The following is a 15,557-nucleotide window of genomic DNA, read 5'->3' as shown; positions in this document are numbered from 1 at the left end:
TATCAATACAGATGAGTCAATGCCATGCAAACCTCATGAGGTTCAACAAGGCCAAGTGCAAGGCCCTGCACCTGGGCCGGGGCAATGCCAAGCACAAATCCAGGCTGAGTGGAGAATGGATGGAGAGCAGCCCTGAGGAGAAGGACATGGGGGTTAACGAGAAGCTCAACACAAGCCGGCAATGTGCGCCTGCAGCCCAGAAATCCAACCGTGTGCTGGGCTGCACCAACACAGCGTGGGCAGCAGGGCAGGGAGGGGATTGTCCCCCTCTGCTCTGCTCTCGTCAGACCCCACCTGGAGCCTGCGTTCAGCTCTGGGGCCCAGCACAAGGACAGGGATGTATCAGAGCGAGTCCAGAGGAGGCCACGAGGATGATCAGAGGCTGGAGCCCCTCTGCTGTGGAGCCAGGCCGAGGGATCTGGGGGTGTTCAGCCTGGAGAAGAGAAGGCTCCGGGGAGACCTCACAGCGGCCTGCCAGGGCCTGAACGGGCTGCAGCAGAGCTGGGGAGGGACTTTTTGTGAGGGAATGTAGGGCTAGGACAAGGTGTAATAGCTTTAAACTAAAAGAGGGTAGATTTAAATTAGCTATAAGGAAGAAATTCTTCACTGTGAGGGCAGCGAGGCCCTGGCCCAGGCTGCCCAGAGGAGCTGTGGCTGCCCCATCCCTGGCAGTGCCCAAGGCCAGGCTGGATGGGGCTTTGGGCAGCCTGGGCTGGGGGGAGGTGTCCCTGCCCATGGCAGGGGGTGGCACTGGGGGGGCTTTGAGGTCCCTTCCCACCAAAACCATTCTGGGATTCTATGATTGAACTAATGAACCCCACACACTGTAAAGGTAGCCATTTTTTTCTGTCTTGGAAGCAGAAATAAGTCACATGTATTACTATGCTTAAAGAGAACTGACTTTTCTGCTGAATTATTCCTTTAACATTTACATGAACTACAACATTGCTATTTATCAAAGGATAAAAAACCACCCCAAACCATTACCTCATTAAAACCCTCCTGCACCTCACAGAGCAAAACTGGTGGCAGAAGATGCAAGAGGAATGAGAGAACCATTTCTTCTTGCTCACCAGGCATCTCTGTTACGTGACAGGGTACCATATCAGGTTTTTTTTTTCCCTTCTCTCCACCCTTTTCTTTATCTGCATAATAACAGCATTTTAGCACACCCTCTGACAATATGTAGGCAGGTCTCTCTTCAAAAACCTCTGTCACAGCCTGGGAGTCACGTCTAGTTCTATTATTTTATGAAAAGCTTTCCCAGCATAGAAGAATTTGATCTAAGCTGTTCTTCTGCTTTCCAAATGAAAATGCCTTAAGATCACAGTACTTTTTTCTCCAACCTCCAAGTTTCCCTTCCTCACCCCTCTGGTGAAATTTAAAGCAAAAGCCATGCCACCTGCAGTGGGTATCATTGCACAGCTGGCAGAAAGCCACAGCTGGGATTTTTCTTTCTCAGGTACACAACGGAGCTAAGCCTCAAAACAACTTCAATGTGTTGCTGCCGTAAGCTGTGGAGTTTTGGTTGCTCCAATATTTCATGGTCATATTTCTCTCTATGGCATGCATTACGTGTTCTCCTCCCGGCATCCACAGTTCTCAGCATCCCAGCAGTTTTCTTTAGGAAAAGGATCATGTTCTGGCTCAAAAGGTCACGCATCTTCCAGCAGCTGCCAGCCACTGATACCCACAGTCAGTTCAGAGCAACTTGCTTACCTTGGTAATGCTCCAGACAACTCTGTGGAAGTCTCTCTGAAAGACAAAAAGCAAGGAAAAATAAGTTTGTTCTTAAAGAAGCTACAAATTTTTAAAAGTACTTTTATACTACTTACATTTTATAGGAGTGCAGGCACATACACACAATTTTATACACAAATGTGTCATTTGCAGATGCAATGTCTGCATGATCATATATACAAGAATGTGAAAAACAGATGATGGTGTGTGATCTAAGGATTTCCTCAGAATAATGTTCTCAATTACTCATTTTTTAAGTGTAAAATTATCATTCCTTCAAATACCAGCACTGCATGATCCTGCATAGCTAAAATGCAGCACTGGGCCAATTTTCCAGTTGAAAAAGTTCCCTTTTTCAGTTCTGCAGCAATGAGGCATAAGACATTTATAATGATGTCGTGCGCTGAGAAAATGCTACATTAGTGTTAAACTTTCTTATCTTGGGTCTTAGGCAATAGTTATTTTCCATACATGTGTTTTTTGATCCATTTTACTTGTTTGAATATATTTTGTGGATGTGCAATATGTCTGGGGGGGAACAAAGTGTGAGATACTGTAGTGGGCTCATGTAACTGATACATCAAGTTAAAGCACAATTAAACGTTATTGTTACCTATGTACACAGTCCTTAAAACACATCCTAGATCTACCACCAATGTATGTCCTTGTGGTCCCTCTAAACACAGAATCATGGAATTATCATGGTTGGAAAAGACCGTCAAGATCATAAAATCCAACTATCAACCTGACCTGCCGAGAGTTTTGCTTCAAAAAGCACAGATCACAGTGGTGCTCTGCGGGTGCACTCAGAGCAATAAACAGAAAATAAAAAGACCTCTCACGCCCTTTTCTTGCACACCCAGTTCAGCAGGAGACCAACACATATATGAGCCCTTTCAGAAGTGCCAGCTCCCACCCAGCAAGGGCTGCCAGGTCAGTATTTAACAGGTGCCAGGAATGGACAAAGTCCATGATGTGAATAACATTAAAGATGAGAGCTGGAAGGAAAAGGAAGAGAATGGAAAGAGGAAGAAAATGAAATTAGAGTGGAGCAATACAGCCTTGGTTTCTACAGGGCATTTTGATGCAGCCATACATTTCAGGTATTTTTTCATTTAACTGTCCTGCACATTGGCATCAGATCACTTTATTTTCCTACTTATAAGTTAGGCATTGAAAAAAATTAATGTAACATTTTCTGGAAGCCATCAATGAACTGTATCACTAAATGGTTCCTACAGTCAGGAATTTTTTCCTGTCCACCTCTAATCACAGGTACCATCTCCTTTAATTCAAAGGTTTTTTGGGGAGGAAAGAACCCGGACTAAAAAGTAAGGCTAAGCATTTCTTTGTTTCTTCTTCTGAAGGGACTCCCTAGCCTTTAGCCACCTATTATCACTCAAATAACAGAATAGCACAAACCTTATTGCTCCAGGGTACGGGACCGCATTTTATGAAAGAGCAGTTGCTCATCCAGCTTAAAGAGACATCCATACGAATCACGAGTAGTGGCAAGAAGCAGAAGAATGTATGTTCAAAAGAGGACGTTAAACTGAAACTGCACTGCCAGCTTCTGAGCAGAGCAGTGAGTGATTGGTGCATCTAAATTTCTAAAGATTTTCATTTTTGTTAAATAACCCACTCTACAACAGATGCCAGCCTTATGAAAACAATTATTAAATAGTCGATATGGTGGTAAAAATGGGAATGTGATCAGAATCTTAAACAAAGATGTTGCAGACCTTTAGCATATACATTTTTAATGTAATTAATTGTGTTGCCAGTTTCACATTTCGGCAGATCAAATTCCAATTTTAAACAAAAATATGTAAGGTAACGATTTTTTGAAATACAGATCTAACTCAAATAAAACTCTGTAACTCACAAATAAAAGAGAAGTCTGATTACTTCCCAGCTATCTAAAGTTTTTACTGTTTCTCATCAACTCACCAACATTTAAACCATAAAAAAACCCCACAACTTTACAATAATAAGCTAAAAATATTATTTTCCTAGAAAACATACCCAATTATCTTTGCAACCTCACTGGAAATAAATAGTACGCTGACTGCTGAAGATGGTTAATGTCCACTGTTAGTGTACCATAAATATCAGGAATAGCAACACTGCTCTATAAATATATTTCATGGGAGTTTAAAAAAGAAAATCTTATGGAGCAAATTAGTCATCAAGAATACCCTTAAAGTTTATTTAAAGATAATGGATACTCATTCTGCAACATTTCAAGAAACTGAAGCTAGACTTATACAACTAATGCTCAGATTCCTACTACTTCTAAGTGACACATACAAGGAACACAAGTGAAAAAAAAAAACTTGATATAAGACCACTTATTTTCATATATTGCCTATGACGTACAAGGACAACCTTTAAAGAGTGAAAATGGAAACCTAAATATTTCATCAGGACTGCTCCAAATCCCACTGAAATCAGTGCCAATGTAAATGGGATGAGCTAATGCACAACAGTGCTAAGGACAGGAGAGGACAAGGCTAAAGAGCCTGGAAAAGCTGTTAGGTAGATGGTGACATCATGAAGCACAGTCAGAGCATTTCCAGGAAGGTCATTTACAATTTTTCAGCAGTATGCATACAGCTACATAGGACAGATCTGGGGCAGAATGGTCCAGACATATGGAAGGTAAAGATGTTGTTGAAGCCAGGAGGATGCCACGTGGGAGGTCTGCACCCCAATATGCTGCCCCATTGCATATGGCCTTCCAGAAATCAAACTGCACATTTTCAAATTGTTCATTAGATCTGCAATGAGCTTTGACTTATTGAAGATGCCCTGCACCCTCCGGAGAGGGCTACACATAGCTGTTCTCAAAAACCAGTAAGCCAGGGTGGGCGAACCAAATACTGTGCGCACACACACGCACATTTTGTCATTTCTCTCCACAGGCTGAGAAATCCTTCCCGTAGGATCCAAGTAGGATGTGTACCAAAGCAGAAAAGTATAAATATTTTAGTCAAAACCTTATACTGAAGTGGAAGTGGGAAGATCTGCATAAAGATCAGCAAACAGACTTTACTGCCTAATAGTCTTGTTGAGAGAAAGTTGCTCAGGAGAACTCTTCAGAATATTTGGAAAGTGTTGTGTTTGTATTAAATGTTTTGTTCTCTGAGAAATCATATGGTGCTCTTCTCTCAGAAGCTGACTGGCAGCTGTTGTTACCCACCTACATGCAGGGTTTGGCACAACACAGCTTGGTAGTTTTCACAGTACAACATTTTTGTCTGATTTAATGCCCTGTGCAGTGCTTCTGCAGAGATGTAAACTGAGGCACCAGAGACAGGGGAGGGGGCTTAAAAGGCGGCTGGGAAAATCTCTTGTGTATTCTGCTAGATGCATACCAGAAAGCTTGAGTTCAACTGATATGAGTCAGGACTATGCTTAGAAATAATTTTTGCTTCCTCAGAATCATGGCCCTTAGTGCTTTGGAAAGCCTTAGTTCTCCATCGAGAATGGTTTCTGTTCTGGAAAGAAAGGCATAAAAATTCAAGCCAAGCAACGCATCAGGGTGCTAGGGAGGATGCAAATAGAAAGGCAGCAACACATCCCTCCGATTGTGTCAATGTTCTTCCTTTCTCCATCTCACACTTTGGGGAGAGGATAAAGCCCGCCTACAGCACATGAGGCATATGAGGATAAGGACATAAGGATAAGAGCAAAGCTGAAGAAGGGATCTGTATCGTGTGCAATAAAGAAAGCAGCACAAATGCAAGCAGAAAAAAAACAGATGCAGAATATGGGAGTCTTCCCACTTGTGAAGAGAAGTGTCCACGTCCTGTGGTCATGGCTGTAGGCATCCAAGCCTGCAGTCACTGTTTGAACCCAGAGGGTAAGAAGGTCCTGTCTCCTCAGGAACAAGTGACCACAGCACATTTTATTCTCTGGCATGTGCTGCAGAAGTTATTTCTTCCACTTACACTATTTTTCTATGAAGCACGAAACCAAACCAAACCAACAACAAAAAAACACTCATCCACCCACCAAAACAAAACAACAACAACAAAACAGAAAACATAGTTTAAGCTGATATCTGTGGTTTGGGTGAAACAAGTTGCACAAGCATTAACCATACCAGAGGGGATATATTGGTGAACAAAAATAAGTACAAGTTGAAGAGGAATAAGGTATTCTAGAAGATGACTTGAGAATTTGTGTGTTTTCCCCAGGAATTTTCCACTGTGGACGTGGCTAGATAAGCCATGTGCGCTGGTAAGGTGCATGTAACAAATTGCAATAATGTTAATAACTAAGAAGTTCTACCTTGAATTATTTCCAAATGTTGCTTAACCATGGAGCTCTTCTTTGTGTTGCCCCACAGGTAAATCCAATTCGCCAGAGCAAACAACACACCTGGTGGTTTTGACCACTCTTTCCTGAGTGTCTACACCCCGATGGGGAGCAGACACCGTAGCACCAACAGCCTGTCAACTCAACCCTCAGCAGGGCAAGAAAAGCAGGCTTAGAGAGGGCTCCACAACACACAGCTCAGCTAGTGTTGATGACTCCTATGACCACCAGCTCAAAGGGATGCATCCCATTAATTTCAATGGCTTTTAACCAGACCATCAATAAAGAGCTTTTTAAATTGTATGGGTATGTGTCTGCATGCACGCTGCTGCTGCATAGACATGCCTCAGTGATGCAGCAAGAGGAAGGATGGCTACTAATTGTCAGTATAAAGCAGAACTAAAGAAAGGTTTACAAAGGGAAATGAAAGATTTTCCACTTAAAACAGGGGAGAACAGCTGAAGAGGAACATTAAATTAGCTTTAAAAGGAAAGTTGTATCAGGAGGAATATAATTACTTAGCTGGAATTTCACCAAGACTTGGGAGTCAATGCCTCTACTCTTGCAGAAAACTGCCATGAGATTTTTAATGACCACAAATGGTCAGGACATTGATTTCACATTTCAGCTGAAAAATGGCACCTCCAAAGGCACATTGTTGTCTCTGCTCTTCCCCAAATCACATGGGGGAACTGTGTCCAAGCAGACTTGGAAGAATTAATAGTGCATATTGAAATACCATTATGAGACACAAGATATTTCACCCATCTTAAATTGGATAGTCTCTCAGCATTGTTAGGAGTGCATCAAAATAAACAAGCTCTGTTTGGATAAAACATGGGGTTTAATGTTCTGAAATTTTGAATGTAGTTTTGTTTTGTTTTCTTTACATAATATGCTTTTAGCATTTTTTTATTTTTTATTTTTTTAAAGAACCGTACCCTATGACCAGGGAGGATCAAAATGTTTGAGAAAGTTTCATATTTAGGAAAAATTAAAATATTCAAAAAAAAAAAAAGTATGCTACTCTCTTACACAATGCACAACAAATAAGTACACTGCAGTTTTAAAACTTCACACAGAGTTTAGCAAGCTAACAAGTATACATTTGCAGCAGAAATACTGCATAAACAGTCTCTGAATGTGCTATTTAAGTACAAGCTAAATACTCTTTTTTTAGGAAGTGATGTAACAAGTTCATATGTAAAAATCTATTTCTATACAAGCTGACATTCTGCAAGATTAGCTGAGTGAGATAAAGGACATGAGCAAACATGCTTGTTGTTTTCTCCCATGCTTATTTTTAAAAGCAGCATTTTTCACTATTCTAAATTTGCTACTTGTGAATTTTTCATTCCTCCTTAGGTAAGGATAGAAAGCTCTGTGTTTTCAGTGATGAGATCCTGTCACCAAAACAATGGAATTCCATGGTACATTCAACACACAAATAACACCTCAAATAGAACATGCCCTCTTCGTTGTGACTGTTTTATATGTTTCATAAAAATTTAGGTTTCACTTAAACATACCCTTGCCCAAACATCTATGAGGACAGCAATGTTTTAACTTGCAAATTGAAGAATAATTTGGATCATATTGTCACTCGTTACAATTCACTTACAAAAGCCAGCTAAGATCTTGGCCTCTTGGCTAAGTACACACCAAGGACAGCAGATGAGTGTCCCCCTCGCACAACTTCTGCTCCGATGTTAAAGAGCCAGATAAAAACTGATATGTAGAAGAAACGCAGCAGTATGCTCATTTTATAGATTGGTGATAGGGACACAGATAGGATACAATTTAGCCAGGGGCATGAGGGGGAAAAATGCCAGGGCAAAGAGAAGAAGAAGAAGAAAGATCCCATTTTGGTGCTTTGCTCCAAGGTCAGATCCTGCCATCAGGGATGTGCAGATCTCTGTCGCAGCACAGAGACTGCTGTTGCTGTGTGTTTTCTCAGGGAAGCACTGCATTTTGAAAGTTGATGACATGGAAATGAAGGGAGGAGGCACCACGGGTGCAGAATTTGGCTCTCTGGGGCATGGCAAGCAGCAGGAGGAACGAGCAGGAGAAATCTGCTGTGATAACCGACTCCTACATCCTCGCCCTGTTAGTACAGGGAGAGAAAGAAGAGATGCACAGGCTCCTGCCTCAGGGAGCTGTAACAGCTTAGTGGGAGGAATATACCCTCACTCTCAATAAAATGAGAAGACCATCTAAAACAGCAGATGTTCCTCCCTGTATGCTCATTAAACTTAATGTGACCTGGCCGGGTAGAAAATTTTGCACACTGGGCATTTGGCTGACCTGTAGTTCATGTTACAGCTTCCACTCTCTGCAATGTTATACTTTGCCACCATCTCATCTCCGCTGTACAGAGAGGAAGGGAAGGGAATCACACCTGAAATCTCAGCGGTAATTTGCAGTCGTACTCAGTTGTACAGATGTAGAACTGAAGGAGGAGTCTGGACTGCGTGTTAATTCTGCAGAAGTCGTATTTTCACAAAAATGCATGAGATATATGAAGAAAGATACAAATTATTTGAAAACTACAGATGGAGGTGGCCTAGATTCCTTCCTTAATTTCTAAACTGTTGTACAGGGCTGCAGTAAATGCCTTCTGATATTTAAGACTTTCTCATATTTGTGCAGGGCGTGGGGAACAGTTCAATGTGCCATTTACATAAGTGGCTTCTATCATGCAGCAGCTGTTGGTTGGGTCAAATGTTGATCTCTTCACTTTAATGATGAATGACAAAAAGAAAGACACACCCTAACAACTATTTTCCATTGGAATGCCCACACCTCAGCCTCTCTCTCCAAATTTCACATGTTAGCAGCTCAAAACTTCAGGATTTCCTGATATTGCATGTTGTCACTAATAAACACAGACGTGAAGCCATTCAAGGAATTTGGAGGCTTTATTTAAAGTTATTTCAGAGAAGTAACCCAGAGAAGATGCCAAGCTTGAAAATGGCATCTCATCCTGGTCTCCAAATACTTTACTGAATTAGAACAACTTGGATACTTCAGCTACTAAGTATTCAAGTACTTATTCATCTTCTTACCCAGTGCAGGACTGGGAAGACATGTTTTGGGGAATATCTGAAGTTTTATGAAGCTGAAGGACTTTTGGTACAAAATGAGATGCTAAAATACAGGCATCTTAGAAGAACGAACATTCAGAAAGAGGGTAGGCTTGCTTTCTCAGTTTAATTAGCAGACAACATGGTTTCTACAGGATCTGCATTGGCAGCTACCAGAAACAAAAACAAACAAACAAACAAACAAACAAACAAAAATAAAAATAAAAAAGAAAACCACAACTTTCCAGGAGCTTCTGACTTCCAGTTTTGAGAGCAGACACCTCTCGCTATTTTTTCCACTCACAAGGCAGCATCAAGTGTCAGAAATCTCACAAGGTTAGTCCTAGCTGAAGAGTCTCACAGAAGCAGGGATTTGGGGCATGGCCACATGCTGTGCCAGGGGCAGATGCAAGCTCCTCTGCCTACGCTCCCAGCTACGGAAATAGAAACCAGCTTCGAAAAATGCTGCAGCTGCCTTACCCCAGCTCCGAGGCAGCATCTGACAACTCTGGAAAAGCCTGCCTACGTTTTGGATGCTTATCTTTAACAGAGGTTTCACTGGATTCGGAAGCTACTGAAAGCAGCTCATCTGTACCTGGAACACCAGTGCTGCCAGCACTGCCAACATCTCCTTCAGACATCTGCCCGTATTGTCTTTTAATCCACCTGCTGATATAGTTACTGCCTTTCTCTCTGCTGGTTCGGCAAGTACTAACAGTTGCTCCTTTCTCTCCTGACATCTCCTCCTCGTGATCCAAAAATCAACAATGTCAGGTTGAAACATGGGATGGAATAGGAAAACATAGAAAAGACTCTGTGAACAAGCCTGCCAGACAGCAGCCTGTGTCCTATTAGCTGCAGTTCAAAACAGCCCTTACACTATTTCCATAAATACTGCAGAATCTTCTGGAGTATCTCAGCGCAAACCACAACAGATGTTGGATGCTATTATTTCTTCATGCTTGTTCATTTGTTGTTCATCTGTTAGTTTTTGCCTTTTTCCCCTTGCCACTTGCCCATACGCAGATCAGAAGTGTTCAAAAAAAATACGGTCAAGCTCTGCTCTTGTTGGTCCCTCTACTACTGCCCCAAATTAATGGTACAGGAGGAGTAAGGAGATAAGATCTAATCCGCTGCCTTATTTCTGACCTTAAAAGGACAACTTGAATTTATTTTTGACAGCCCTAAGCAGAGAGCAAAGCTGCAGAGCTGACCACTTTGGGAAGCCGACGTACACGTGCACCAGTGTTCTCCAACAAGTTTGGTAACGTTAGCGAACAAAATATCGACGGTATCGTAAAATTATTATTTCAAATGTTTTAAGGTGTATGCTAGCAATGAAATAAATGTACAAGCAAGTCCTTTTCTCCATAACCACATCCAAACCAGAAGATGTAAAGGTTGTTCTTTAATGGCACAAACTATTAGGCTGCAAATATATAGCAGGTACATCTATTAATCATCAGACCATTTATGTTCTGTAATTCCACCACAGTTAAATAACATGGACTACTAAGTACCTGAATCAGCTATTAGCAAGCATTCCTGCTCATTAAAACTCACTTATTTAGACTTTAGCAATGGTAAATGTAACCAGCCCTGGAGGAGTGTCACAGTGCTTGGAAATGGCACATTAAGCTTCATTTACCCAGATACACTCGCAGGCAGAGGGGGAAGGGAAAATACAGTGATGGTCCAGAGTGAAGCTCAGAAGCTTTTTGAAGCAGCATTAAGAAAATGACAAATCTTACAAAGAGAGCCATAAAGCTTCCTCAAGTACAACAGTTCTGCAAGGAGCTATTTATCATAGTTTGTTGAAAAGACTCCTACGTTTAATACTATTGGACTGTGAGAGCTGATTATTAAATGTAATTACAGAAGTAGCACGGAAATAATAGTTTATTGCAGTGCACAAGCAACACTGTATTAACAAAGAGGAGCGGGGAACATGTTCAGCATTCAGAATTGTATCATTAGCTTTTCTGGGAATACATACACAAATGTATACACATTTAATTCCACATTAGCTTCTACTAACCAGAATTGTCCTTCAAGAATTTCCAATCAGGGTCAATGCATCCATCTATACTTCAATTGAGAAAACAGTAGCCGAAGTGGATTGCTATTTGGGTTTCAGCTCTTATCCCTTTGCTACTTAACACAGATTTATTAAAAAACACCCACAGCCTTCTGTCAAGAAATATTGCTCACATTTGCTTATTAGCAGCCCTGTAATAGATACATTTTTGCTGCAGTGCTGCCATTTGAAGTGAGTGCTTTATATAGAACATGGCAGTTATCAGGAGATTCTCCGTACATTAAAGCTTTTGAAACAAGTTTTGATTTCTTACAGATACCTGCAAGAAAGAGTTTAACTTCTAGTATACCTACATCTTCACATGCTTGCTTGTGCATCTAGCAACCCATTTTACCTCTTCTTTACATTGTAATCTAAATTACCCATTTCACCTGATTTCTTGATGCTGCTTTTTACTCAGAAATCTGCCTCTCACTTCTCATTCATCCCCGATCTTCTTGGAAAAACCCCTATTTTAAAGCACACAGTACTTTTGCAAAGCCTTCTCCTTTGGGATAGACATATATACTTTTTCCAACGTACAAGGCTGACCAAACTTCATTCACATCCAGTGCTGCAGTTTGTGCAAGCCGGGGCAAAACCCAACCCTATCCCAACAGCCTAAAAGATCCCTTCTGGTCCACAAAGCTTAGGCTGAATTAACTCTGAAACCTGCTGCTGGCCCAAGACTGAAACATTTTGCAAAACTATGTTTTGGAAGGAAGGCATTCAGTGACAGATGGGTTTTATTTATTTTTGGGTAAAAGGAACAGCTTAAAACAGGTTGGGAACATCAAAGAGGATCCTGGCAAATCGAGACAAAACTGAAAGCATCTGAAGTACTCAAGAGATGCAGAAATTACCATCACAAGAACATGAACGCATTTGTCAATAATACGATGCACATTGACCCTCACTCTTTCAGCAATGATCTCTTTTGCAACACAAAATATAACCAGCAGTCTTGAAGCTCAGCAGCCTCCTTTAGGCGTCTGCATTCCCTCTTTAGTTCAGCACGTAACGATAACTAAATGTTTTACAGGTAAAACTGCAGCCAAAACCAGGAGCTGTGTGCACGTGTCTGGAAAAAGTTAAGTTGTAAATCAGGTGCAAAGAGATGAAACCAGAGCCTACCTTCAGGCATCCGCATCCCTAGATTTTGTTCAAAGCAGCATTTTCACATGGGCTAAAAACTCTTGGGTTACATTTTTGAGGGGTTTGAATCTAAAAACTTGCAGATAGATAGCTAACAAAGATTTTCAACCACGCTGCAAAATCCTTGGGAGTTTGGTGCTTGTTATGTTGAGATGCATAAAAAAAAATTCCACCAGCCATCTATCTGCATCAGTATATACACAAGGGCATTTGAGAAAATCTCTCCTGGTCACATCAGATCATTGGTGTAAAAGAAAACAAGTTTTTCTTTTGAGGGTTTTTGACTCATTTGAAACAGATATATCAGTGCAGAAGCACCTTCCCAGTGACAATTATCTTGCTACAATAGCCATAAAAATAAAACAAAATCAACACGGATGGAATCCAAAATAAGAGACCTAAATTATACGTAACTATATTCATAAAACTACACCTCTGTTCAAAGTTGTTCTGTACACTACACATATGCCAGGATCTCTTAATCTGCTGCTGATGTGCTGCATATTGCAGTCGTGTGCAATTACAGTTAGCTATAATTAAGAACAATTACAGCTTTTATTTCTCCACTTGTTCTTTAAAAAGCACAGTTGTAATAAAACTTTTTCCTCTCTCTCTCTCTTTTTTTAAAGGTGAATATAATTATACATCCCTATAACATCTCCAATAATTAGTTTGACTCAAGTTTCTTCTGGAACAATTTTCATTTTAACTGTCAGATCTGCCATCTATAGTCAATAGAAGACATTATAAAATATTCTATCATTAACCTTTTTTCACCTCATAAATCTGCAAAGGAACTTGAAGAAATTGAAGAATTCATTGCTTAAACGTTTAAAGGCCAAATTCAACTAACACCCCTTCCCCAACAATCCCTTCTTAATCACACTGAAACATTATTATTATTGTTATTATTATTATTACGTTAGCTAACTATAACAATAATAAATTAAAGCTGGGTATAAAAGGTATTTGGCATCTCTCTATATTTTATAGGCTACTTTCCAACCCTATTCTCATAAAAGAATCTCTCTGCTGTATCTTTGTTTAGAATCTACCCATGATTACTAACCATGCAGACTGCAGGGAAAAGTAATTAAGTTTAATAGAAGCCACCCTCATTTTTGAAGCTGCCCTCAATTTAAGCTATAGAAGGAGAGTAATTAAATTTAATGTGTGCCACAGCTCTTAAATGAAGATATGGCATGTAAAAATCTCCGTGTAACGCATCTTTTCCAAATGCTGCAAAATAAGTGTTGTGATGCGAAAAGATAGCGAACTGCTGCCACTAAGTCACGTTAGTTTTATTTTTCTGCTGCCTGTGTCTACCAAGGTCTGAAGTCTTTGGGTAGATTACAAGCAGTGTAATCTAAACCCTGGGAATTGGGAAACCTGTACTGGGATCACAGCCAAGCTGTTTCCTTATCCATCCTTTGCCCACTTTATCTGCTTTTAAATTAAGTTTAGAGGAAGCTTTTGTGGCAGGGTTCATGTTTTACTTGTTTTTTAACAGATGTAACAGGTTTCTGACTACAGCCACAAATCTTTTTATAGCACAGACACTGTTTGCCAAGAATAGTCTTCCCCAAAGTTTCTGAACTACCAACCGGGACTAAAGAAGCACATTTGGAAGCATAGCCACAGATCTCCCATACATGTATATATGCTTTCAATCTTCCTTAAGTCATCATCATCAGAAAGAAAAATAAAAAAGAGAAATTACTAAAGACTCAGATATTTTGCCAAGCAATGGTCTTTCTTAATAGTTTTATGAAGAAATTCAAATTACAGAAGAGAGCTATTTCACTCTTGCAAAGATGAGCTTCATGAATGAGGAGCTCTGAGACAGCAAGAGGGGCATTTCCCTTCTCCAGCTCTCTATGTATAAATAAACTCTTCCTTGCAGAGAATCGCAGAAGTATCATTAACTGATTTAATATACATAGGAAATCTAGAACCTTGAATTACCTCATAAAGATGACTGCAACTATTTGTTCAGAAGAAGGTTAAACTGAGATACTAAACTCAACACTGGTTTATGGAAGTGGTCTGAAAAATGCAAGGCTCACAACCTCCTTCCAAGCAGCCTCTTCTCCTAAACAGAGATATGTACCTGTTGTAAGCACTGAGCAAAGCTTCTGCACCAAAACTGAGAGCAGACTTGAAAACCTGGGACAGAATTTCAAAAGCCTTCTGGTCCAAACGCTTCCTCCAATAAACAAGATAATGAAAAAAAAAAAAAAGAAAGAAAAAAAAGGAGAAAAGGCAAAAAAAAAAAGGAACAGAAATGGAGAGAGAATAAATAGATCCTTTATTTCAATTTCGGACTCCACCACAGACCTGCTGTATACTTCCCCAAGAAGGGTGTTGAATTTTAGCAGTGTAGAGAATGGGTGCTGACATCCCAGGTGCACACCCTATGTAGCAGGAACCCGTACGTACAGCAACAAGATTCATACGTGTTTCACCTGGCTTTCATTTCCGTACCGAATTATCATAAGTGGACATTATCAATAGTAAACAGGAGGCAACCACAGTTTCATATCTGGCTGTCTCCCTGACAAAGCCCGCATCCCTCTGTTCAGGGACTACTCAATAGGCAGATCCATGCTTCAAGTCTTGAAGCCACTGCTAATATAAATTGCAAGCAATTTGGAAAGAGACTGCATTTGTAGTTATTTTTAGTTTCGTGAAAGAAAGAAGAGATTTGTTTATAGATATCAAGACAAAAAAGTTGGATTTTGGGGCTTTAAAGTAGCAAAATAGGGACAAAATTGCTGTTTAAAGTCTAATTTTTACTCAATTATATTTTAAAGTGATCCTACCAGATGCTGGAACTAAAGCAACATGATTTTGCTATATTTATAACTAAGCTGCAAAACATTTCAACATTTACAAAGAGAAGAAATCTCTCTGCTAATGCCAGGAGAAGAATAAGCTCAAATGGTATTGCACATGATGGCTCTTAATAGTTGGCACGAGGAGAGGAGAAACGTCTCTATAACAACAGTATCAAGGAAACTTGCAATGCAAATATCACATCATCAAAACAAGTAGGAGGGAAAAAAAAAAAGTCTTGCAGAGAGCATTAACATGAGGACATAATATCCACATGCTCCCAAATAGGATGGATATAAACCAGGGCAAGCTCTGGTCTCTTTTGTCTTTGCTCCTACTCCAAA

General features: G+C 40.3%; 1 protein-coding gene across 5 annotated transcripts in view; it reads right to left on the bottom strand.

Annotated features, from left to right (window-relative positions):
• The window catches only part of CELF2 (CUGBP Elav-like family member 2), a 568,240-nt gene that overhangs the window by 309,436 nt on the left and 243,247 nt on the right, over positions 1-15,557 (bottom strand). For all 5 annotated transcript variants that reach the window (XM_083819746.1, XM_083819754.1, XM_083819752.1 and 2 more), the window contains one exon: positions 1,720-1,755. Coding sequence is in view for 3 of the 5 variants with exons in the window: in XM_083819754.1 (XP_083675880.1) it covers positions 1,720-1,755 (36 nt within the window). In the remaining 2 variants the exon portion in view is untranslated. The remainder of the gene's footprint in view (positions 1-1,719; positions 1,756-15,557) is intronic.

This window comes from Anser anser (genome assembly GCF_964211835.1).
Source record: "Anser anser genome assembly, chromosome: 1".
NCBI lineage: Eukaryota > Metazoa > Chordata > Aves > Anseriformes > Anatidae > Anser > Anser anser.
Note: the sequence above shows the minus strand (reverse complement) of the source record. Positions and strands in the feature narration are given on the sequence as shown.